Source organism: Corvus cornix, chromosome 4 (genome assembly GCF_000738735.6).
Source record: "Corvus cornix cornix isolate S_Up_H32 chromosome 4, ASM73873v5, whole genome shotgun sequence".
Lineage (NCBI taxonomy): Eukaryota > Metazoa > Chordata > Aves > Passeriformes > Corvidae > Corvus > Corvus cornix.
The window spans coordinates 72,398,241-72,423,763 of NC_046334.1; the positions used below are offsets into that span (position 1 = coordinate 72,398,241).

The 25,523-nt window shown below is 62.8% G+C and overlaps 2 protein-coding genes across 2 annotated transcripts; both read right to left on the reverse strand.

Annotated features, from left to right (window-relative positions):
• Nucleotides 1-244: 244 nt before the first annotated feature.
• Nucleotides 245-19,158, reverse strand: FBXO41 (F-box protein 41). Its single transcript, XM_039550895.1, is given in 15 exon segments — nt 245-4,822; nt 5,197-5,312; nt 5,947-6,105; nt 6,503-6,621; nt 7,856-7,951; nt 9,728-9,880; nt 10,124-10,239; nt 10,635-10,903; nt 11,027-11,209; nt 11,212-11,336; nt 11,438-11,517; nt 11,942-12,061; nt 12,063-12,171; nt 15,314-16,259; nt 18,592-19,158. Coding segments are annotated over 14 exon segments (2,430 nt in total). The 5' UTR covers nt 16,036-16,259; nt 18,592-19,158; the 3' UTR covers nt 245-4,759.
• A 2,630-nt stretch (nt 19,159-21,788) lies between these two features.
• On the reverse strand, nt 21,789-24,618 carry EGR4 (early growth response 4). Its single transcript, XM_010412618.2, is given in 6 exon segments — nt 21,789-22,571; nt 22,574-22,621; nt 22,623-22,774; nt 22,777-22,845; nt 22,848-23,789; nt 24,093-24,618. Coding segments are annotated over 6 exon segments (1,464 nt in total). The 5' UTR covers nt 24,232-24,618; the 3' UTR covers nt 21,789-22,457.
• Nucleotides 24,619-25,523: the final 905 nt, after the last annotated feature.

Consider the following 25,523-nt stretch of genomic DNA (forward strand, 5'->3'; position numbering starts at 1 on the left):
AGGGATCCAGGGGCAGCCACAGCTGCTCTGGGCACCCTGTGCCAGGGCCTCACACCCTCAGTGCTCCCCCCGTGCTGCCCCTGTGTCCCACTTTGTCCCAGTGCCCTGTGATGCCAGACCAGTGGAGCCCACGGACCTGCAGAGGGAGTCAGGAGGACGCTTCCAGTAAGCCCCAAACAGCAACTGGTGCCACTGGTGTGCTGGTGCGGGTCCAGTGTGGCCGCTGGGAAAGTGAAAACCCAGCTCGATCTCCAGAGTCTTTATTCAACACTGAATCATAAAATAGCTCTTTACACGCTTCGCTGGGGGTTGTTTCTCTGTAATTCTTTAAATACACATTGTTTACACTTGCCAAAGTTTCAAAGCAACAACATCAAAGTGCGTCTACAGGTGAGAGTTCCAACCAAAGTGCTAAAAACACGGACTCCTGGCCGGAGCTGGGCCCTGCTCCCACCACACCCCTGGAGCCTCCCGTGCCCATGCCCGGCTGCAGCCCCGTCCCAGCGCTCCCCCCTTCCAGGACATCATCTCCAGCAGACCTTGCCCCAAGGGCCCGGTTTAGCATCAAGGGACCACGGGATGGGGGGGGAAAAGGGATGTTTGGTTCTCCAGACACTGGCACATCGCTGCGGAAAGACTAAAATAGACCTAAATTTATATAGAGTTAAAAAAATAACTTGGGAGGCCACGGGAACCTTTGGGGAGGGGAGGTCGCTGTACAGGGCCCCTCGGGCTCCGCTCACAGAGCTGCTGCCACCGTGCAGGGCTTTAGGGAATGATTCCAGCTCCTGCATCGATATATCTCTATTCTCTGCACTGATTATCTCCTCTGATTATCTCAAAGCAACTGTGCATCAACCCTTCACTTCCCAAAAACTGCCCCACACCATTGCACCCACTTGTCCCCGGCCCCAACCTGCCTCGTTGCCCTCCACGGGGCTCAATCCCGAGGCTGCATTAGAAAATCCCTTTTATTCCTTGCTTTTGGGCAGTTTTCCCTCCTCGCTGCTGCTGCAGCTTTTCCTCAGTGCTCTCCCACCCTCCCTGGGGATTATTTTGCCTCCTGCTCATGGGGAAGGCCCATCACCACCTCACAACACCCTGCAATGCTTCAGTCACAACAAACCGTCTCTGCTTCCCAAAATCTCCCTGCTCCCTGGGACTTTCTCCCTTTTAAAGCATTTTCTCATTTGGCACCAATTCCCAAATGGTTTTGCTCCACCCCAAGCTGCTGTTTCTCACCCCAAAATGAGGATGAAGCAATGCTCCAGCTCCTGGGCTGGGGCCTCCCCTAAGAGCTGAAGGAAAACATTTGTTAGCCACTTCAGGAGCCTTCACCAACACTTCTGGGGTTTTTTTGTTCTGTTTTCCCTAAATCCAGGCTCTTCTGGAGGATCCAGCCAAGCCCCTGCCGTGGCTGTGCCCTTGGTGGCAGCAGGGACCAGGACACACGTCAAGAACTGGGATAAAGAGGTTTAAAATCCTCCTTGGACAGCGTCAAATTGGGGGTTCCCATTTCCCTCAGTCCCTGACACCCTGGAGCCCCAGACCAGAGGGATAAGGCAGGAGGAGGCAGCTGATCCCCAGAGCATTCCTGGCTCCTGGGGGCTCGGAGCGTTGGAGGACGAGTGAAATCCTACACGAGGGAGACGCAAAACCACGGATTTAGGATAGATTTGGCCCCGAGCTGGCTTTGGTGATGTTGTTCCTCTTGAAATCCCTGACCAGCACCCAAATTCAGGTGAAGGGGAATGCTGGGAATGTCAGCCATGTGGAAACTTTGGGGAAACTCGTTAGAAAAAGAATTAATCTCCTCAAAACTGGTCCTGCAGGAGCCAGGCTCAGAACCACTGTCCATCCAACCTCTGCCAGCTCTGGCCATCCCTGTGACCCCGATCCTCTCCTGGATCCACGGATTTTACTGGGGATTGTCATCGCAGAGCCCCTCTGGCACTTCTCATACGGGGCTGAGCTGAACGTGCTGTGCGATTTCAAGGCTTTCCCAGGAAATTTGGTATTTCTGTGTTCCCATCACTTCCAGAAGCTCCGTGACCGAGGCGGTGGCTCCACGGCCGTGGGCAGCGTGGCCGGAGCCAGCAGGGGCCACGCGCCAGCAGGAGGGGGGAAAGCAGCAGGGCAGGATCCATCTGACATTTCAGAGCCGTTAATGAGCTCGTTAACAAGCCAGGCAATTAGGAGCCACCAGGAGAGCCCTTGTTCCCACCACTCCTGTCAGTGCCAGCTGCCTTCATCCCCAGCTGAGGAGGAGGAGGAGGAGGAGGAAGGCATCCATTCAAGCCCCAGTAAAAAAGGGAGAAACCCCCACTTCCCATCTACCAATCCTTGAACCTGCTCAAGGCCTTGTGTCATCAGAGGATTTTGTAGAAAGGTGGCTTTGCTGAGATGGGTTCTTGGGGAATGCCCCAAGGGGAGGCGACGGTTTGATCTGGTTTGGGGACGCACCAAAGCACCGAATGCAGGTGAGGGTCCTGCAGTGACCTCCAGAGCCCTGGTGGCAGCGGGGCTGGGCATGTCACAGAGCCACCTACGCCCCAACACCACCACACACACGGCCACCGCTGGCATGGAAGGTTTCTCTGAGAATCCTCAACACCTCCCCTCTTTCCATCACCTCATCCTCGCCTTCCCCTCGGCCCCGAGGAGCCGGGACAGGGTCCAGGCACCGAAAAACCCGGAGCAGCCATCTCCAGGCTTGGGCCACAAGAGTCTTTAAGCATAGAGTGTATAAACATGCTGAGTATATAATTTTCCTTTAAAATCTTTTTTTTTCCTTCTTCTCTTTATAGAAATAAATACTTACTTTGTTTTTGTTTTTGTTTTTTGTTTTTAAGGGAATTTTGCAAGTCCCTGCACTGTGGTGGTGACATCTCCGCTGGGCCACGCTCCGGGACGGAGCCGGATGGTCCCCGGGGGTTGTAGCTTTGCTGGGTGGTTTTTTGCTGGTTGGGGCATCCCTTGCTCCTCTTGCCCCTGGGTTAGGAGTGTCCCAGCCTCCCCGGGGTGGAGGTAAACCCACGGTGGGCACGGCAGGGAGCTGCTCCCGGTGCCGGGGAGCTCAGCCATGGGGACGGGGTGGGATGCAGGAGTTTCTCGCAGGCATTTTCGGGCTCCCACATTTTGTGCATTCAGGGAGCAGCCTTCTCCTGAAAGCTGCACCAGGAGGGGGAGCAGAGGCGCTTCCCTCGGGGTTATGGCCACAAAACCCTGACCGTTTGAGAGCAGACAGCACAGGTGGGATGAAGGGTGGGTGAAGGGTCTCCTGAGGTGGGGTGGAGATGCAGGAGCTGCCTCCAGAGCCCCACCAGCCTCAGCGATTTGGGGGTGATTTTCCTTCGTCTGGGGATCCCCCCGGGCTGTCTGGCAGCCCCAGCTGAGGTCAGCAGCTCTTGTGCCATGAATGAGGAATGTGGTGCTGGATCTGCAGCCTGGCTCCGGGAGGGCTGGGGAGGGGACAGGCGCTGGGAGGGGTCTCCCCACAGCCACTCCGGCCAACGCGCACCAAAACCTCCAGCGCTGGTCCACAGAAGAGGGAAAAGCCCCAAATCCACTTTCCCAGTCGGTTCCTCTCTGCTCAGCCTGGTGGGTCCAAGGACACGGGCTGGGGCTGTGGGCAAGGCTGGGGTGTCCCCACTGCTGGCAGTGCTCTGATGGGTGTCCCCAGCTCCAGGGACACCTCCTGGGACTTTCCCCCAGGGGGGAGGATGGAGACGCCTGACCCTGCTGGATGCCTTTCCAAAACCTTTTCCTATGGAAAAAGGGTATTTTGGGGATGATGATGCCCTTGCAGGCAGAGGACACTCGGAAGAAAACTCAGAAACAGACAATGGTGGCCGTAGACAAGGGTCAGCCAGGGCTGTTGGTTGGTGCTTTCCCCAGGATGATTTCAGGATAATCTGGCCACGGTTTCTCCTTCAGGCTGCTCGGGAAGGCGATGGGATGGCAAACGTGGGTGTCCCGTGCCAGTCTCTCTCTCCACATGGGACAAGTGACCCCGGACAGAGTCCTGGTGGTGGGGACAGGAGCGTGACCCGTGTTCCTGGTGGACGAGGATTTTGGAGATGGTTTATTGCCTTGGCAGGAGGGTTTTGGTGGAGAGGAAGTGAGGCCGGAGACCTCTGGAAGAGCGCCCATCTCTCCTGGCGTCCTCTCAAAGCCCCCGAGGAGCAGCTCTGCCCTCGGGCTTGTGCTGCGGGGGCTGCTGGTTTCTGGGGGCGTTCCCTCTGTCAAACACGGAATGGAAACGAGCGGAAACCCCGCGGGAAGGCCGGGCACTGATTCCTGGGGAGGAGCAGACCCTTCCCACCCCACCTCCATCATCCCACGGAGAGGCCGGGCTGCAGCGGCGCCAAGAGCCCCCGGAACGGGCCGAGCCAGCCCCAAATGGGCAGAGATCCCCCAAAACAGAGTTTGACGGAACAGCCATCCCCAAACGCGGATCCGTGGCGAGGAGCAGCCGCAGGGGTTCAACGCCATCTTCCCTCCTGGGAGAGAGCCTGGCCCTGGCTCTTGGGGCAGCCAAAAAATGTCCTTAAGTAGCACCTTCTCGCCCGCGAGCGGCCCCGGGATGGCCCCGGCTGCCGGTCCCGAAGCCTGCGAGAGTTTGGGGTTCCTTGTGCACGAGCCGGGGGGTCCCTGCTCCGGCCCCGGCCGCGGAGGAGCGGCCCACGCTGGGTTTGGTCTCAGGGGCCTCGGGCTCCGCTGGGCAGAGCAGGGAATGTGCTTTGGGTTCCCTGAAGGGCTAACAGCCTCCTTCCACCTTGATGTGTAAAATCTTGGAGAAGCCGGGTCTTTTCCTCAGGGCCTGGAAGAGGAGCAGAGAGTGGGGTCGGAGGGGAGCCAGCAGTGCCACTGCTCCATGGGGCCAGGGAGGGAGAGGGGGAGCACCTCCAGTCCCTGCCTCGGGAAGGACACAGGTGAGAGAGAGAGAGAAGGGAATCCCTGCCACTGGAAGGACACAGGGCAAGGGAAGGAGAGGGGGGGATATCTCCAATTATCTCCGATCCCTGCCTCAGGACAGACATGGGGTGAGCGAGGGAGAGGGGGGAACATCATCTCAAATCCCTGCCACAGGAAGGAAAGAGGCAAGGGAGAGAGAGGGGGAACATTTCTGATCCCTGCCAGGGCAAGGACGCAGGGCTGGTGACACCCCTGTTAGCTGGCACTGGGATCCTTCACCTGGAGTTTGTTCACCATTTCTTCAAACATCTTCCTGGCTTCGGGGCTGTGGGGCTCCTTGAAGTAGTCCACAATCCCCACCTGCACCACGATGGACTTCAGGTTCCGGCACACACCTGGGGGCACAGACACCGCCTGGATCTCCATGCCTGGGCACAGGCAGCCTCCCCAGGTCCCACCCTGTGCTTCTCAAGGCCTCTGTGTGTGGGGAATCCTCACCCTGAACGTGGGGAAGCCCTGGCCAAGGTCCATGCAGGGATGGGCCATGGGCTGTCTCTGGCTGCTCTGTCCCAAATCAGTGTCCTCCCGCTTCCTTGGGAGTCCCTGACTCTGCCATCCAGAGGGGTGGGCTCCCAGCAAGTCCAGCCACAGTCACCTGAGCTGTGGCCACCAGGACAGACCCTCCTGAGGCTGTGGACCTCCTGCCCTGGCCAATGACTTCAGCAAACACTGTGACCCCAGACTCAGGTTTGTCACAAGCCTCAGGAGTGTCACAAACATTGAGGCCTTGGCTACCCCAGGAGGACCAGGGAGGGAGCGGCTCCATCCTCCCTGCGGCCCGGGGCAAGATCAGCTCTCCTTGGCCCGTCCTTGGCAGGGGATGTTGGACCCCCTCTTAGACACCTTCCACCACAGAGCTCCCAGCACCCTCCAGCGTCAGCAGCTCCCGTGGGTGGGGCTGGAGGGCCGGTCTGGCCCATGGGTCTGGGTCCCTGCTCAGGGGCTGCTGGCCCTGGCATCGCTACTCACTGTTGAAGTGCAGCAGGGCTTTGGGGGTCACCGGGGTGGACGTCAGCACCAGCATCTCCAGCCCCTTCAGCCCCTCCCGACACACCTCGGCAGCCACCTCCTGGTTGATCTCAGCCACGTGGTCCAGCTCCAGCACCTGCAGCCTCATGCAGTTCCGGGCTGCGGGGACACAGCATCCCCTGTCAGCATCCCACGGGGAAGGGACCAGGACAGGCAGGGGGAGGGGGGGTGAGAGGGATGGGTGGCACAAGCAGGGGCAGAGAGCACTCATGGACCTCGGGGTGGGTGAGCTTCTCCACGGAGATCCCCACGGAGCATCCCCCTGCCTACAGCAAGGGCCCGCTCCTTGTTCCATCCAAGAAGGAGGGAGGGGCTGCCCAGGGGGGTTTGGAGTCCCCACCCCTGGAGGTGTCCAAGGAAGGCCTGGACGTGGCACTCAGAGCTCTGGGCTGGAGACAAGGGGGGCATCGGGCACAGGGTGGACTCGGTGGTCCCAGAGATCTTTCCCAAGCCCAGTGATCCGCGCTGTGACCCCGGCACCCCGAGCGCTGCCTACCTAAGGACGCCAGTCCCTGCACGCCGCAGCCGGCCCCTCCGACGCCGAGCGCCCGCAGGTGCGGCCAGCAGCGCCCGATCATCTGCAGGCAGCGGTTGCTGAAGCGCGTCGGCTGCTGGCTGGGGACACGAGGGACAAGAGCTGGGGGTGGCACGGCTCAGCCCCCGCCCCCGCGGGCACTCCTGGGAGGGGTGTGGGATTGGGAGCTCTCCCACCCCACCAGCCCGGGGTCACCCTGGGGGAGGTGTCCCCATGTGAGCAGCACCCGGGGCTGGGCTGCCACCGGGACAGGGCAGCTCCGTGTGCCCAGGGCCCCAGCCCTTGTCTGGAGCAGCCGTGGCTGCCCCTGGATCCCTGGCAGTGTCCCAGGCCAGGCTGGACATTGGGGCTGGGAGCAGCCTGGGACAGTGGGAGCTGTCCCTGCCATGGCAGGGGTGGTGCTGGAGGGGCTCTGAGGTCCCTTCCAACCCAAACCATCCCATGATTCTGTGATTCCAACCTTGGAGACCCAAACCAGGCCCTGAACTCTGCTGCTCGCCCAGATCAAAGCAGCAGCAGGGCCTGGACCTCTGGCCCAGGTGGAGAGGCTGAAGTGCCCGGTGCTGCTTCGCCAGGGCAGACAGGAGCCACCCGGCCCTGGCACCCGGCCCTGGCACCCGGCCCTGGCACCCAGCCTCTCCTGCCCAGCCACCTCCCCTCTGGTGACACTGCCATGAACCTCCCAGACAAGAGCAACGCCCAGGGGACATTCCCAGGCAGGGAGCTGTGTCCTGCTGTGTGAGCCATCAGCTCCCGAGCACCCAGACATTGTGGGGAGGCTCCAGCAGCATCTCCCCCAAAATGCTGTCCCAGAAGTGACACCCTTCCAACAACGTCCAGGCCCTGCAGGGCTGCTGCTGCTGAGCAGTGAGAGCTCAGACAGGCCTTTGATGTTCAGTGCCACCTCCCAGACCCATCACAGATCCCTTTCATCTCCGAAGTGAGCAGCCTCCCTGGGAACATTCCCGGCTCAGCAGGGAGGGGCAGACACCCAGCAGCGCCCAGTTTTCACCGGGAGGGATGGGGCTAAGCTCCTGCTCTCCCGGGCTGGGCTCCAGGATTGCTGCTCATCCCATGAAAACCCTCCCTAAGGAAATCGGGTTCTGGCACCCAATTTCTTTCCAGCACCTCACACTCAATGGCCTCCTCCAGACACAGTTCCATCCCTGGCAGTGTCCCAGGCCAGGCTGGACACTGGGGCTTGGAGCAGCCTGGGACAGTGGGAGGTGTCCCTGCCAGGGCAGGGGTGGCACTGGATGGGCTTTAAGGTCAGGTCCCTTCCCACCCAGCCCATTCTGTGATTCCATGCCTTACCAGGGATGCAGGGGTGCGACCTGGAGGGAGATGATGTCCCTGCAGCCTGCTCCAAGGGCCCAGATGACTTCATGGCCCACGGGGTCCGTGGAGCTCCTGAAACAACACAGGGAACACGTGGTGGCCCCACCAGCAGCGGTGCTGCCCCAGGGCTGGGTCTGCATCCCCCAGGGAGCTCCCTGGAGCAGCCAGAGGTCCCCATCTGGTCATTATTTACAGCCCAGGACCTGCCCCTGGAGCAGCCAGGCCCAACACCAACCAGTGCAGGAGGTTGGAGGCATTCCCATCGGGAATGCTGCCTATGGATGTGCAACGGCAGAGCAGCGCAGAGGGTGAGGCTGAAGGTGAGGAGGAGGAGGGCAGGCTGGAGGGGAGGTTGAACGCAGAAGGTGAGCTGGAGGTGCATCTTCCAGAGGCAAAGGTGACAGGGAGAGACTGCCAGGCCGGGTGTCCCTGCAGGGCACCCTGGGCTGGTGTCCCTTGCCACCTGCCCGGCCTGGATGGGGACGGTGCCAGGGGCTGGGAAGGGTCCCAGCCAGGGGCAGGGGCTGCTCCGCGGGCTCTGCCCCTGCTCTGCGGTGGTGCCACCGTGGCTGTAGGTGGCTCTTGGCCACGTGTCACTGCAGGGGTTTGCTGTGGCTCCTCCTTGGTGCCTTTGGAGGTACCAGGAGAGGCCTCCTGGGATGCTGCTCGACCCGGGCAGCGATTGGGGCAGGTGTGGGTTCATCGTGAGCTGGGGTGGAGCTCAGCAATGAGGAGAGGTGTCAGAGAGCACCACCCTGGTGCCACCAACCCAAACAGAGTCCCTCGGCTGTCCCACCACACCAGGAGCCTTCCAGGGACCGAGGCTGTGTTTCCCAAGTCTAAACGCCCCACTTCAGAACTTCAAGCAAGCCTAAAAATAAGGCTGGGTGTTATCTCAAGTGCTTCACACATCTCTGCTGGAGCAGGGTGCCAAGAGCAGCAGGTTCATCAGAGTGTGAGTCACAGGCACAGCTCAGGACGCACCAGGAGCGCTTGGACTCGATCCGCCGCCCTTGGAAGAGCCGACGGAGCAGCCTTGGAGTTAAACCTGGCAGCTCTGGGCTGTCTCCTGTCTCGTGGTGTGGGTCAGAGCCAGGTCTGGGCTCCTGGGGTCCACACCAGGGGAGTGGCTGGATGTGCTGTCCCACCTGGAGGATCCTCTGTCCCGCCTGGGTGAGGAGCGGGTGGAATGGACACCAAGGCTGAGGTGGTTGTCTGCAGGTGCAGCAGAGCAAGGACCATCCTCCTGGAGGGTGGAGGGAAGGCCAGTCCTGTCTCCATGGGAGGCAGAGCCTCTTCAGAAGGTGGCCAAAACTGAGTGCTCAGTGATGTCCTCCAGGACCTGTGACCTCCTCCAGGACCATCATGGGTCTTGTGTCCTTGACTCAGGCAAGGTGTCCAAGTTGGCTCTTTGCTCTCCCACAGCAGAGCTGTTCCTCCCTCCCAGGAGGGAGGGACCCCGAGCCTCCTCTCCCCATTAGAATCCTTCATCAGGGTGTGACAGCCAGGGGGGACCTCACTGGCACCTCCTCCTCACCCTTCTCTAACACAAGGTGGTGTCTCCTTGCCAAGACCCCGGTCACGCCTCCAGCCGGGATGAGATTGGTAACAGGACACTGGGAATGGAGCTGGAAGTGAAACACCTGCATGGGGACAACCTGGAAGGGGATGGGAGTTGCAGGGACAGATGGCACTGGGGACACTGGGGTGGGGCCGTGGAAAGGTGGGTCCTTCACACCTGGACAGGTGGGCTGTGCTCTGCCAGGGAATGGGGGTGAGCCCCGCACACCCCGTGGGCATTCCCGGCCTTGTCCCAGCGCTGTGGCAGGCGCTGGTGGCCGTCCTTACCGGTAGGTGACCGCCTGCAGGGCCCGGCAGTAGCAGCTGGCCAGCCAGAGCGAGCGGTCGGTCAGCACGTTGGGGCAGTGCGAGATGCGCAGGATCAGCAGGTTGCTGCCCGTCGCCTTCAGCAGCGACTCCAGCCCCGCTTCCAGGCAGCCTCTGCCAGGACAGAGGCAGGGTCAGGCACAGGGGCCCACCCTCACCCTCCCCAGGGCCTCTTCAGGACGGTGACACGTCCCGTGGGCATCCGTGGCTCCAGGACGCCCAAAACCCACAGCCGGAGCCAGTGTGCACTGGGGTCCAGCACGGAACGGGTGTCGGGGCTCGTGGAGCTGCAGCAGCATCCGTGGGGAGCAGCAGCTCCGGCTGTGGGAGGAGGGACACGGGGACACGGGCACTCACCGTGTGCTCTTCATGTAATCCTCCTTGCTCTCCTTCTTGCCCCGCTGGCGCGGCTTCAGGTTTTGGAGGGTGAGGGAATGCATCTGTGTGCACCACTGGGACAGCATGGCCAGGAACTGGGGCACAGGGGTGGCTGTCACTGACAGGGACACCCCAGCACATCCCACCCCTGGCTGCGCTCACGCCTGACAGAAACGTGTGAAGAGGCACACACGAGGCCATGGCAGAACGTGTGCCACAAAATCATGGCTGTGACCACAAAATCGTGGCTGTGACCACAAAATCGTGGCTGTGACCAGAGAAGCACATGAACACCTGTGCAGGTGGGAGCTCCTGCCCTCGAGCATTCACCTGTGCACCTGCACCACCTCCAGCACCAGAGCAAGTGCCCCCCTGTGTCCCCCCATGACCGTAATGGCACAACCATCCTGACCACCAAGGAGATGCTTGCACAGCTCTACCCTTTTGGAAGAAAGGCCTCCCCCCAGGCAGTGCCACCCCTCCCCAGTACCTTGGAGGACACCCTGGCGTTCTCCAGCAGCACCCGTGTCCACACGGCCGGGTGCCGGGCCACGAACTTCCAGTCCTTGCACACCTCGGCCGCGCGCAGCAGGGTCTTGGTGTCCAGGTAGGTGAAGATGCAGAAGAGGGCCGCCCGCATCTTGAGGATCTCGGGGCTGATGACCTCGCTGGAGTGGCCCGGGCTGCCCCGCTCCAGCCGGCACACCTTGCCCCCGGCCCCCTCGGGCCTGCCTGTGGGACACCCGGCATCGGTGGCCACTGGTGCACGGGAGAGCAGCGGGTAAGGGAAGCTCCATCCCTGTTCCCAACTTCCAACTCCCCACCCTCCGCCTCCCGACCTCCCCACCCTCCCACCCCCAGAAGACCCCGCTGTGCTCTCACCCGTCAGCCGGCAGCTGCCAGGGGGCCGGGACACGGCGGATCCCGGTGCCTCCGGCTCCCAGCCCTCGGCCTCCGACTCGGTGGTGCGGGAGCCCACGTCGGACACGTCGCCCTCCTCGCCCTCGGTGCTGTTGCGGTAGGGCCGGCGGTGCCAGTTCTGGATGGCCTGGCGGCGCAGCCCGAGCCCCGCGCACCGTCCCGGGCCGCGTACGGGTGTCCGTCGGCCGTGTCGTCCGTGGGACACGGCTCCGCGCTGTCGCTGTCGTAGCACCCCGAGCTCTGCGACACGGCCTTGGCCCGGCTCGAGGCCCTGGGGACGGGGATGTCCGACCTCAGGGCTCGCCGGGGTGTGCGGCCCCCTTCCCATCATCCCGTTAAAATCCCGAAGAGGCGGCAGGGACGGGCACTCACCCGGTGCTGGAGGAGGAGCGCTGGTTGGACACGCCGTAGGGACCGTGCACGGCCACCCCCGGCCCCGGGTGCCGCTCTCTCTGCAGGGACAGGGGACAAGAGGAGCCAACGTGGCACAGCCCGCCGTGCGTGAGGAGGGGACCCCGCTAACCCACCGGTGCCGGCTGCGTGCCGGGGGACACCCTCACCCAGCGGGATGCAGAGCAGCATCTCCAGCACCGCCCAGGCCACGGGAGCACCGACCCACTGAGAAGCAACTTCCCTTTGGGATCCCCCACCCGGGATTACCCGTTTCCCATGGCGAGGAGACGGGGCACCTACGCCGCCCCGCTCGGCCCCTGGCAGAGGAGAGCCGGGGCCGCATTCCCGAAGCCGACGGTGAATTCCTAAAGCCGGGGGCGCATTCCCGAAGCTGCGAGCGCACTCCCGAAGCCGAGGGTGCATTCCCAAAACTGAGGGGAGATTCCCGAAGCCGCGGGCGCGTTCCCGAAGCCGTGCCCGTGCCTGTGCCCGCAGAGGTACCGGTCGGGCGATGGCCTTGGTGGCCGGGGTGCCGCAGCGCCCCAGGCTCCCGTTGGGGGTGGTGCCGCAGCTGCTGCTGATGATCTGGAGCTGCTTCTCGGCGCCGGTCGGCGCGGTCCAGCAGCTCCTCGATGAAGTGCTGCAGCCGCACCTTGGCGTTGGCCTCCCGCGCCGCCGTCTCCTTCAGGAACTGGTCGATCTGCAGCACCTCCCTGGCGGAGGGACCCGCGGTGACACCCCGGTGCTGCCCACCCCTCCCTGCTCAGCACCCCCGTCCTCGTGTCCCAGCTGGGACCGGCGTCAGGAGTGCTCGTGCACACCCGGATTGTTCCATCCTCAGCCCGCTCCGGGCCAGTGCCAGCCCAGGGGCTCCCGGGGTGGACTGGGGCAGGGCAGGGGTGAAGGGATGCTCCCAGCAAGCGCGGGGATGTTGCCGCCTTGTTTTAGGGGTGAGGTGACATCCCCTGCACCTTGTCCATTGCTCCCAGGACGGGAATCAGGCTCCTGAGCACGATGGAGCAGAGGGAAGAGGAGGATGATGGTGTGGGAGGGCGAGGGAGGAGGATGGCAGTGATGTCCTGCCTCACTCAGGACAGACTTAGGAAAGTCCTTAAGGGCAGCCTGGCACCCCTAAACGGTGCTCAGCCCTAATCCCTGTTCAGCCCAGTGGTTGCAGGGCCCCGGCTCCCTCATTAACACATTAATTAGCGGGTGCTCTGGAGCTCCGAGCCTGTGGAAGGGCTGTTTCCCCCAGAATGTGGCCAGCCCTGGGGTGCGGTGTGACAGCAGCTCCATGACCCGAGCTGACCCCACCCCACCACAAACACCTGCGTGAGCACATGCAGACACAGGCACAGGCACACCCCTGAGCCCACACTGCCCAAAGCACACGTGGCCACCACACCCCTGCAGGTGCATGTGCCCCGTGAGCTCCCAGGCACGCACCAGGTACACACACACACAGAGACCCCTGTCCTGCACACCTGAGCACCCCACACACCTCCAGGAGAGCACAAATCCAGCACACAGCCGGGCACACACAGCCAGGCAGCATCAGGAGGGTGGGCAGGCCCTGGCACAGGGTGCCCAGAGCAGCTGTGGCTGCTGCCCCTGGATCCCTGGCAGTGCCCAAGGCCAGGTTGGACACTGGGGCTGGGAGCAGCCTGGGACAGTGGGAGGTGTCCCTGCCCATGGCTCGCCCACGGGATGAGCTTTAAGGTCCCGTCCAACCCAACTCATTCTGTGACTCCATGCCCACCCACGTGCCCTCCCCTGGCACGGGCACAGCTGCTCACAGCTCACGCTGATGGTGCGCACACACACACACACACACACACAACTGCTCACACCTCCCCTCAGGAGCCCCTGGAGAGGCACAAACACAGCTCTGCACGTCTGTCTGGGGCACACCTAACCTCGGACACGGGACCATGCACACCTGGACACACAAACCCGGCCACAGAAACCCAGCTGCTCACACCTGATCACACACACCTGACCTCTGACCCCTGGCCATGCACACCTGACCTTGGACACCTGGACACAATGATCTGCTCAGAAGCACAAAGGAAAAGGAGGGGCAGCCCTTAGTGACATCATTCCTGCTGCTGGCTATCAATTACCAGTTAATCACGAATTAATTACCAATTAATTTCTCCCCAACCTGCCACTTGCAGGCTGAGCCTGGGAGCTCTGGGGATGCTCTGGGAAGGCTCCTGGAAGGGGCCCCAGGGGATTTGGAAGGCAAATGTGGAGCTGGGCAGCAGCTGTAAGGTGATGCTGATGGTTATCACCTGCGTCTCTCCCATTCCCATGGGCTGGGTGGAAAAACACCCCTGGCAAAGGAAACAGAGCCCAGCAGCCAAGGGTCTCCCAGGAGGACAACGGCTTCAGGGTGTCTTAGAGCTGGCAGGGCTGGGAAATGCCCCCACAGTGTTTTCAGGGAAGGCTTCGCCGATTCACTCAATTTCTGATAACCTCCCCACATCTGGGGAAAGCCTCCTCTCACCATCAGTGCTTCCCACACTCTCCCTGCAACCTCAAAAGGGAGTTTGTCCCTTGGGGTGGAGGAGTTTGGGGACTGATGGGGACAGTTGAGGGGCAGGAGGGTTTCCCTGAGGAATGGGAGGCCCAGGAGGCAGTTTTGGGGCATAAACCCAGGGTTTTTGGTGATAACAATGTCCAGGCTCCACCAAGAGACATTTGCCCCTCTATTTACCCTATCTGGCTGTCTCCAGGCCCTGCTCCAGACTCATCCACGCTGGTGTTCCTCATTCCACCACCACATATCCCCAAGGTGCCCCTGGACAACACCCACGGGGCAGCTGATGGCAGCCCCCAAATCCCCCACTGCCTGTCCCATAACCGTGCCCCCAAACCTGGAGGTGTCCTTATCCAGCCCCAGGGTCAGCCCGCTCCTCACCCGGGACATTCCCCCACCCTGGGAGCCCCGTTTCTGAGCCAGGTCATTCTTTTGGAGTCAAAGTCATTCACAAGCGTGCAGAGGATGATGGGAATCAAGACAATTCCTTGAGGAATCCCAGCAGTGCTCCCAGCCCAGCACAGCCATGGCTGTCCCCCACTAACTCCTCACTGACCTTCTGGGCCCCTCCAGATTTGCTAAAACTCCTGAGGAGCAAGGTCTGGTTTGCTTGGGCAGCACTGATGGGCAGAATGACCCAGTGCTGGACTGGAGGGAAACTCGGGAGCAGCGTTGGGGTCGGCAGGGGGTGTTGGGGGGGAATATGGGATGGAAATGAGGATGAGAGTGTCCCAGTCTCAACAGCAAATGGAGGTGGTACTGCTTGGGCTGCCCCACGCTCCCTCTGGGAGAAAAACCTGGAATTTGGCATGGCCACGACAGGGGGTGGGAATGAGGTGGGATTTAAGGTTCCTTCAACACAAAGCAGTCTGTGACTTGGTGATCCCCAGCCTGGCCATGTCCTGGAGCACCAGGGGCTCTGGGACAAGGTCTGGCTTGTCATGACCCAGCCATGGAGGGGCCCAGGTCTGTGTGGGCACTGAGTGGGTGGGAGAAGATGCAGAACCTGCTGAGGGCTGATGCTGCCAGGCATCACCAAGGGGCTGTGCCTGAGCCCTGGCCCTGAGGGTTTGGGGGTGATGCTGGGCTCCTCTGGACTTATGGAATGGCCTGGATTGGAAGCGACCTTAAAGCCCATCTCATTCCACCCCCTGCCATGGGCAGGGACACCTTCCACTATCCCAGGGTGCTCCAAGCCCTGTCCAAGCGGTCTTGAACCCTCCAGGGATGGGGCAGCCCCAGCTTCTCCAGGAGTCGCTGCCAGGCACCCCTTTCCCCCCACCCTGCAGCTGGGACAGGGACAAAGGACTCACTGCTGCTTCCGAGTGAGCTCCTGCTCCTTCTGCACCAGGTCCTGCTTGAGGGATGCCAGCATCTCCACGCTGACGTCCACCTGGCGGGACAGCTCCGACGCCCGGTCCTCCAGCTCCTGCTTCTCCCGGCTCAGCCGCAGGCTCTCCTGCTTGGCCTTCTCCAGCTCCGAGCTCTTGCGGTCCAGCTCCACCTGGAGCCGGCCCACCTGCGAGGCGATCTTCTGCTCCACCTCCTCCGTCAGCTTCTCCAGCCGCTTGTCCACCTCCAGCTTCTCGAAGGCACGGATCTTCAGGCGGGCCAGGCCCTCCTCGTAGGCTGTGTCCATGGTGGCTGGCGGGGCGGGCGCGGGCGCCACGGCCTTGCCCCGGGTGAAGATCTCGGTCAGCGGGATCTCGATCTCGTGGACATAGCGGGGCGAGGGCGACGAGGACGGGGCCGGCTCCAGCTCGTCGGCGGGGACCAGGTCGCAGGAGAAGCGCTGGTCCTTGCCCTGGAAGGAGGTGCTCTCAAAGTAGTCCCTGCGGGCGGCCGGGGTCAGCAGGGCCCCGTCGGCGGCCAGCGGGAAGACGGCGGCATCGCAGATGCTGTTGGTCTTGGAGAGCACGTAGAGGGTCTCGTAGGTGTGGTTGTACTCCAGGTGTGCGCGCAGCGAGGACAGGCTGCGGAAGCGCTTGTGCTCGCCGCAGCGCGGACACCGGTACGGCAGGTCCAGCGAGGCCATCGCTCAGCTCTGCTCCCCGGCGCGGGGCACCCGCGGGGCCCCGCTCATGGCGCGGCGCAGACGCTCCGGGGACACGCGGGGGACGCCGGGGAGCCCCCGGCAGAGGGGTGGCGGCTCCGCCGGGACATGGCGTGGGGACGGCCCGGGATGGAAGGGGGATCCGACAGTCCTCGAGGGGATCTGGCAATCCTCAGGGGGGTGTCAGCGTCGGGCGGTGCCGGGCACTGGAAGAGATGGGGGTCAGTGCTATTGGGATGGGGGGCCCCAAAAATCCCTCCTTGGTCCTTCCTCTGGGTCCCCTCTGTGCCTCCATCCCACCCCCTCCTGTTCCTCCCACCCACACACATCCCTTGGGAGGGCACATGGCTAAAGAAGGTGCAGAGCCCCTGGGAATGTGCAGAACCCTGGGAACGGGCAGAACCCCTGGAATGGGCAGAACCCTTGGGAAGCTCCAGAACCATTGGGAAGCTCCACAACCCCTGTGGAGACCCACAGCTTTTGGGAAGCTCCACAGCCATTGGGAAGGCCTGCGGCTCCTGGACTCAGTGACCTTAGAGGTGTTTTCCAACCTGAATGATTCTGTGGTTCTACGAACCCTTGGGAAGATCCATAAGGGCTGGGAAGGTCTCCCACCCCTTGAGAAGGTCTCCCACCCCCTGGGAAGGTTCACAGCCATTTGGGGGGAACACAGCCATCAGGAAGGTGCACAACCCATGGGAATCTCTCTCCATCCACCCCGAGCTTGTCTCACAGGAGGTGGCAGAGGTGGCCCTTGTGCTCTCTTGCCCAACCACCGCCCAACGAGCCCCTGCAGTGTCGGGGGTCTCCAAGGCCCAGGATCATCCCTGTGTCCGACACTGGGAGCAGGTGCTGGGATCCACCTTCTCCAACAAAGGGTGACCCATTCCTGCTGGATCAGCCCGTGCAGCCTCGGAATGGGATTCGCCCCCAAGAGTTCTCATCCATCCCTGGGCCCCCCATGCTGTCCGCTGCAGGGGACATGGTGGCCTCTCCTGCCAGGGCAGGTGAGGGTCCCTGTGGGACCTGGTTCATCCCCCGTCACAAAATCCTCCACGACACCAGTGGGGGAAACCTCACCCTTGTGAAACGGGGTAAGCCAGTGAAAATCCAGCCTGGGAGGCTGCCACAGTCGCCTCCAGCCTGGGGGGCACAAACACACCTCAGGGCACAGGTTTTTTGCTTTTCATTCATTTTTCATTCAAAAATGAACACTGCAATGCTTTCACCCCAGAACACTGAGGGCGCCCATGGGTGGGAGTATCCCTTCCTCATCCCCCTGCAGTATCCCACAAACAGCCCTTCCCACCACCCTCGGAGCCCTCCTGCATCCCATAACCACCAGCTGGTGAGCACGGAACTGCCACGGAACCTCCACCCATCCCTGCTGGTCCCCAGGGCAGCAGCCCTGGAGGCTCAGCATCCCCTCGGAGGGACAATCAGGCCACGAGGCTGGGAAACCATTTTTTAAGGGAAAAACCAGCAAAGGCAAGAAATCCATGCAAGAAATCAAAGTAAGATGAGCCAGGAGGGTCCGTGACCTGCCCGGCTGTGTTTGGGGTCGTTACCAAACACACCCTCGCACATTAACCCCACCTGGGCGACCACCGGCTCGGCCCGGCCGAAACCCGAACCCCGGCGAGCACAAAGCACGTCCGGCAACTTCGGCCGCTGCCGGGGGGATGAGAAAGCGCTTTTCCAGCGCAGGGATCAGGAATCGTGCCGTGGTGCCTCAGGCCTGGATCCCTGCCCGCGTCTCCCGGGGCACCCGAGCAGCCTCAGCCCCAATTCCCCGGCCAAAATCCAAGGCAGGATCCGGCCCAGGTGGATCGGGAAGCACACAGAGCCCGCTCCTCGTCCTGGGCAGGTCCTTCCCCGGCCGCAAAACCTCTCCTCCCTCCCATCTCCACGGCAACAGCCGGGATTTGAGGGAATTGTTCGCGGAGTCATTACTACGGCGGCCACGCTAATAAAACCCACAGGCATCCGGAGCCGGGAGCCGCTCCCGACCGCCGGGATTGCAGCATCCCCGGGCCGCTCCAGCGCCGCTACCTGCGATTCATCATGGAGCCTTTCTTCGCATTGTTTAACGCTTTTCCTGCCCACCCACCCCCCCCCAAAAATATTACCAGCAGGCAGCTCCCCTGCCTGGTTGAAGAGAGAAGGGGGGGATGGAGAAGAGAGGCGGTGGGGGATGCTGCCGGGGTGGAGGGTGCTGCCCGCGCCGCTGGTCCCCATCCTTCCCCGGCGCTCCAGCGGGGTGGGAAGGAGCGGGGTGGGAGCACCGCGGTGGGCGAGGACGGCTGGGGCTGAGGCTCAGGGGGCTCGGGGGAGGTGGGCATGGAAATCCGGATGCATTTTTTTGCCGCCCAGCGCCCGGAACAGGGAGCGGCGGGTCCGTCCTCGCATCCTGGCAGCGGCTTTGTCCCCACTGCGTCCCCCTGCTCCCGGGGGCCCTGGGTGAGGAGCATCCTCGGGAGAAGCCACCACCTCCTAGGGCACCATCCCCTCTCCATCCCATCCCCTGTCGCCCCATACCTGCTTCTGGCCGCCGACCTCCCGCGCTGGGCTCCTCCGGCGAGGGCAGCATCTCTCCCGCTCGCCCGCGGGCCACCCCCGAGCCGGGGGGTGCGGGGTGGGGGCCGGAGCCCGCACAGCCGCTCCGCCGCACAAAGGAGGAGGCTGCCGAGCGGCTCAGGGCTGCGCCGGGGCGGGGGGATGCGGGGCACGGGGGATGCGGGCACAGGGATGCGGGGCAGGAGGGATGCAGCCCGCGGGAAGCACCCGGCTCCCTGCGGCCAGCACCTCCATGCCAGGCAGGCCCTGGGGAAGGAGGGAGGGAGGGTGGTGGCTGCGGGGTGGGGGGAGGAGGAGGAGGCGGAGGAGGAGGAGGAAGGAAGGAAGGAAGCAGAGGCTGAAGGCCCCGGCGGGGTGCGGGGAGGGTGGCGGTTCTGGGCACCCTGGGGATGGCGGGTCCCCGGGGCGCGGGGGGCTCAGCGGGGGCTCAGCATGGCGGGGGAGGGAGGGACGGAGGGATGCAGGGATGGAGAAAGGCGGAGGGCGAGCGCCGGCAGCCGCCTCCTCCCCTGCAGCCGGAGCCGGGGCTGTCTCGCTGCCGGTTCTCCCGCACAGCTCCCTCTGCCTGTCTCCCCACGAACACGGCGGCCCGGCTGCCATGGCACCCCGGCCCCCCTGACCCCAGACCCCCCTGTCCCCAACGCTGAAGCCCCTGCCCCTGGCAGCTCCTGGCCGGGGTCACCCGGAGCATCCTCCCCGGGGGATGCAGTGTCGGGTGCGCGGCCGAGCCTGCGCTGCTCCTGCCCCAGCCCGAGCTGGACACACGGGTGCCAGGACACGGGCTTGGTCCCAGCACAGTCCCTGATCATTCTGTCTTCATCCCTGGCTTGATCCTAATTGAGCTTCCGAGTATTATGCCTTGGTCCTGATCCAGTCCCTGAGCACCCTGCCTTGGTCCTTGGCTTGGTCCTGAGCTGGTACCTGATCATCCTGGCTTAATCCCAGGCTTGATCCCGATCCAGTCCTGAGTACCCTGGCTTGATTCCCAGCTTGGTCCTGGTCTGGTCCCTGAATGCCCTGGTTCGGTCCCCAGCTGGTCCCCAAGGCCCCTGATTTGGTCCCAACCCAGGCACGGATTACCCTGGATCAGTTCCCAGCTTGGTCTTGGTCTAGTCCATGGCTGCCCTGGTCAATCCCTGTCCTGGTCCTGACTGAGTCCCTGAGAAGCCTGTTTTGGGCTCTGGCTTGATCCCAGATGGTCCCTGGGCACTCTGGTTTAATCCCGGGCTCAATCCTGATCCAGTTCCCGAGCCCCGTGCCAGAGGCATCCGGCACAGCCATGTTTCCTCTCCGGGGTGGGCACGGGAGGGTGGCAGTGCTGGGCCAGGGTGCTGCTGGCACGGGGTCAGGCGGGTGTCCCATCCCCTGGCACTCGGGGTGCCACTGCTCCTGCCCTCCTGCGCATGTGCCCAGTCCCACCCCAGGCAGGAGCAGCTGTCCCAGGGGCTGTGGGGTGGCTGTGGGGTGGCTGTGGGGTCTGTCCCATCCCTCCCACCTCCCTGGCAGTGCTGGCTGGAGGAGCAGAGGGCCAAGGCTGGAGCGGTGCCTCTGCAGAGCTTCCAGGCTCAGCATCAATTATTGATGACTTCCCGAGGGGTATTAATCAAGTCCTCCTGCATCATTCATGGCCAGCGGTGCAGGGAGAGCCTGGCTCTGCTGCCCAGGGGATCTGACATCCCCCGGAGAGGGGCCCTAACCCAGCCCCTTCCCAGAGGAAACCTGAGGTCCTTGTTGGTGTCTCCCCAGAAAAGTGGTGTCATCTGGGTCATTTGGGTGTCATCTGCACCCCTTGCAGTGGTCCTGGCTCAGGATTAGGCTCTCACACCCTGGGAGGGTTCACCCGAGGGTCATGAGCACCCTTGGGCGCTATCGGGGTGTGAGATTATAGGGACACATCTGAGGGCAAATTTGGGATTTCCCCCTCAGCCAGGTTTCCTTCTGGCCCCTTCCCACATCCCATCTTTACTGTCATCCCCCCATCCCCTGCCCAGCCTCCCAGCCCAACTCCACAGGGTCTCCGACTCCATGCAAGCTCAGATGCTGCTGGGATACCTGGGACACTGGATTCTGCTGGGATTACTGGTGTTTAGCCCCAGAAAGCTCCAGCCCACATGTTGACAAAGGGCTGAGGGGCATGGGGAAGTAAGACGGGGTTACCTCTCTCTCCTTCACAGTATGGCTGGGGGGCAGATCCCCCCTCTCCAGGGCTGCTGGAGGGGACAAAATCCATCAGAAAAGGAAAGAGCAGATTACAGCCGTGTCCCTTCCGTGCCTCAGTTTTCCCCTCTGCAAGGAAAGGACCATCACCCCTCAATCACCTGAGCATCGGTGACAAAGGGGCCCTGGCCCCGCTGGCTCCATTCCCACAGGCACCTTCTCCTGATTAACGGAGACCAGAGCTCGGCACGCCTCATCTGAGCATCTCCCTCTGGAAGGATGAGATGTTGGGATTTTGTGATGATAACTGATTTTTAACCAGCAGGGGAGGGAGGTTCTTCCGTGGAAGGCACATTCCTGGCTGCAGCAGCGTCTCCTGTGCCACCCGGCCCCCGGCCATTCCCAGGAGAGGGAAACCAGCATCCCTCCACCATCTAAAATTCCAAAAGGCAGGGAGCAAACCGCCCCCCCCCCTTCCCCCCCCTTGTGCAGGGGTCCCCATCCTGCCTGCCTGGTGCTGCCTGGATCTCTCCAGCCCTGGGGCTGAGCCAGGTGGGAAATGGGGAATGGGGATGTCTCTGATCCCATTTCCTGAGGGTGAAGCCGAGGGCGTGTGGGACGTCCACACCCCACTGGGGACCAGGAGCCCAGGCTGGGGGCTTTGGGCTGGGCTTTGGGGTCCCCATGGGAGAGGGGCAGATTCCTCCAGGACTCAGCCCCATCGGAACAGACCCGGAGCCATGTCCTGTGTTTGGAGGGAGACGCAGCAGCAAGGAGCAGGGATCCCTGCTCTGCCCCAGGACAAAACCCTTCTCCTGGGATGAGCCCCCACCTGGGATTTGGGGCTGCTCAGGAGGTGTCACCAACCACCCCGCTGCACTGACGGATTTTTTTCTCCCTGTTAATTATGGAAGCACCTTTTTTCCCCAAAATGCAGCAGCAGAGGTCAAAAACCCAACAGAAATACAGGATGGAAAGGCAGAGAGCAACCTCAGCGAGGGCTTGGATCAGCTCAAATCTTTAATTAGAAAAATAGACACAAATTTGAAATATTCCTGATAGAGGCCTTTTCTTTTTACAAACCGAATGATAATAATAATATTAATAATATTTATAATAATAATATTATTAATAATAGTAATAATAATAATAATAAAATTGAAACCACCTTTCCCAAAGGGCTGTTAGCACCGTTTGCCAGAGCCCGGTGGCGTCTCTCTCCCTGGGGAGAAAGGACCGGAGCAGTCGCAGCCCCAACCGTGCCGGCCGGAAAATCTCCAGCCAGGAACATCCTGCGAAGTGCTGGCTTGGGAAATCACAGCCCGGGCGCTACGAACGCAGAGTGTCCAAAAAACCCACCTCGGTGGTGATTGCTGTCTGTACACGGGTTTTCCTTTCCCCTCCTTGGAACAGGAGCTGTAAAATGGCTCAGTCCCTGCGCTTCGGAGATGGCTCCGGGCCGGCCGGGGCTGCCACATCCCATCCCCGCAGGGAGCGGTCCGGCCCCGCGGCATCGCTCGCCTCCCGCGGGCCCCTCTGGTGCCCGGCACGGCTTCCGCCGCCGCCTCTCCTCCAGGGCCACCCAGGAGGGAATTCCCCACCCGCGGCTCTCCCGTGAGACGCTCGGGGGACCTCGGGAAACGCCGCCTGCCAGCGCTCAGGTTGGAGGTTCAGAGTGTCCCGAAGGAGAGCCCCACGGAGAAGAACCCCAAGCCCTTGAGCTTCTCCTCGGTCCGCGCTTTCTGCTTGAGGTGCACCTTGCTGTGGCGCTTCTTTCTCGTCGCTGGCGGGCGAAGCGGCGGCCGCAGGTGTCGCAGGAGAAGGGCTTCTCGCCCCGTGTGCGTGCGGATGTGGGTGGTGAGGTGGTCACTGCGGCTGAAGTTGCGCAGGCAGATGCGGCACTGGAAGGGCTTGTGGCCCGTGTGGATGCGCAGGTGCCGGTTGAGCTCGTCGGAGCGGGCGAAGCTGCGGATGCAGTTCTCCACCGGCAGGCGAACGCCTTCTCGTGGGGTTTGGGGCAGAAGCACTTGGAGGAGCACTTGCTCCGGCGCGTCTTCTCTTGGGCTCGGCCAGGGCGGGAGGGGTGGCAGGCAGCAGGGAGGGGAGCGAGGAGGACGCGGGGTGGCCCAGAAAGTCCGTGGGGGGGACAGAAGGAGAGGGGTGAGGATGGAGGAGCTCGGCGGAGTTCATCAGGCCCGGCAGGACCTCGGGCTGGGCCAAGGAGGCATCGAAGTCCGGCATTAATGGCGCGGGGATGTTGTGGATCTTGGTGTCGGCGAAGTCCCCGCGGGCTGGGAAGTTTTCTGGCTCGCAGCCGAAACCCAGATGGGTTCCAAAGCAGGCAGCGTCCTCTGCCAGGCTGCCGAGCTCCGACTGGCAGCTGACGGACAAGACGCTCTCCATCTTGGAGCCCAGCGGGTGGAACAGCCCCTGGCCGCTCTCTGCGGCCGGGAAGCCTTCGGGAGAGTGGAAGCCAGCGGGCAAGTAGGCCTGGTGCTGCTGGGAGATGGGCTCCCACTGGGCACAGGAGGCTTTGAACTTGTCCAGGGGTGGGGAGCCGGAGGACAGCTTGATGTCCTGCTTGGTGTCCAGGAGCTTGGGCTGGAAGAAGCACTGGGAGGAGTTTCCCAGGGCGGGCTGTACCTGCAGGGGCTGAGCCCCCTCGGCCGCAGGGAAGGCGCCGTAGCCCTGCTCCGGGAACGGGGCCGGGCTGGATCCGCTCATCTCAGGCTGGCAGGACGAGTACAGGTCCAGCTGGCTCTGAGCCACCTCGGGACAGGGGTAAAGAGCATCCAGGTGCCTCTGGTGGCCCTCGGAAGAGGCGAAGGGGGAGATGCCCAGGATCCCCGACATCAGGTTGAAGAGGGACTCCTGGTCCTGGGGGTGCTCCGGTACTGCCTTGATGAAGAAGCTGCCGGTGTAGCTGAGGGAAGGGGAGGGCTGGCTGCCCAGCAAGGAGTAATCCACGGCCCCGCCGCTGCCGGGGGCACCCAGCAGCTCACCTGGAAACAGAGGAGACGGTGGTGAGGGGGCCGGAGGGATGCGGGGCTGGGGGCGGGATGCAGGCAGCAGCGGGAGGCTGTTGCGTCACTGCGAGGTCTCCGTCCCTGGAACCGAACAGGGAGCCCTGGGATTCACCCCCTCCCCCAGCAGGACCCTCAGGACCCCCACCCTGAGCTAGCGGGGGACTGTTGAACCCCCAGCCCGCGGCTGAGGGCAGAGGAGGGGAAGGTTCCCGATTCCTGGATGCAGCGATCGCTCCCAGTGGAGTCCCTCACCCCTGCCCGGCTCCCTCCCGCCCTTACCTCCAAGGAAATCGGCCTCTGGCAGAAGTTGTTGCTCTGGCTGCCCCAAGCCCTGCAGGTCTCCGGTTTTCATCTCGCAGCTCTCCTCGTACTTGGAGTAAAGCGGATCCGGGCAGGAGAAATCCATAACGTTGAGCATCTTCCCTGGAGACGCGGCCTGAGCGGGGCGGGCGGGCTGGGACGAGCCAGGAATGCTCGGGGAGAGCCGGGAGGCGCTCGGGGAGAGCCGCGGAACGCCCGGGGAGAGCCGGCGGATGCTCAGGGGCGAGGCGGGAGATGCTGCAGGCGAGCCCGGGGATGCTCGGGGCGAGGCGGGCGATGCTCTGGGAGAGCCCGGGATGCTCGGGATGAGCTTGGGAATGGTGCCCGGGCCGATCCGAGGGGTGCTCGGGGATGAGCCGGGGGACGCTCGGGGTGCCCGGACCGATCCGAGGGATGCTCGGGGCAGGTTGCCAGGGACCCTGCAGGTGACGCTTCCGGGGTGCTTGGGGCAGTGCGGGGGGTGCTGGGGCGGGGGCCCGGGCGCTCCGGGGGCGGGCGGGGGCAGGGCCCGGGCGGGGGGGCAGGCAGGGCCCGGCGGCGGCGCAGCCCGAGCGGACACCCGGAGCTCCCTCCCCGCCGCCCCCTTTATAGCGGGAGCGGGGCTGCTCCGACCTTCCGCCGCAGCCATTTCTGGAGTCCCCAGTGAGGCTGCCGTGACGTAAATGCCCATATATGGACTCAGGATGTAGGCTAGGGAGTCCCAATAAGGAAATCTCTCCCGTGACGCGATGCCCCTACCCTCCCCCTTCCCTCCTCCCCTCCCCCTTTTCTCTCCCTCTGTTTTTCGTTTTTTCCCCCCTTCCTTCTCTTCTTTTTAACTAATAATCGCGATATTTTTAACAAATCTCTGCTGCTCTGTGTGCGTGTGTGCCCAGCATCCCCTCCCGCAGCCCGGCCCCGCACGGGTGTGCCCACGCGTGTGCAAGACCCGGGTGTGCAGGGACGAGCCTGCGCTCGCAGCCTTTGCTTTCCCCCAGGGTCGTTCGGCCCCTGCGGGCTCCACGGTTTTTGGGAGGCTGCCGGGCATCCCCGCGGCTCCGGCCCCTGCTCCGCAGCCTTGGCCTCTGTCCCACTGTGGGCCGCTCTACCCCCACATTTGCATCTCCCCAGGCTCTCCTTCGCCCCGTGCTATTTTTTCCTCGTGAATGCCTTTTGTAGCTCCTGTTCCTTCTAGAAGCGCAAAAGGTGCCGGTGTTGCCCTTTCCCTTCCCTTCCCTTCCCTTCCCTTCCCTTCCCTTCCCTTCCCTTCCCTTCCCTTCCCTCCCTTCCCTTCCCTTCCTTCCCTTCCCTTCCCTTCCCTTCCCTTCCCTTCCCTTCCCTTCCCTTCCCTTCCCTTCCCTTCCCTTCCCTTCCCTTCCCTTCCCTTCCCTTCCCTTCCTTCCCTTCCCT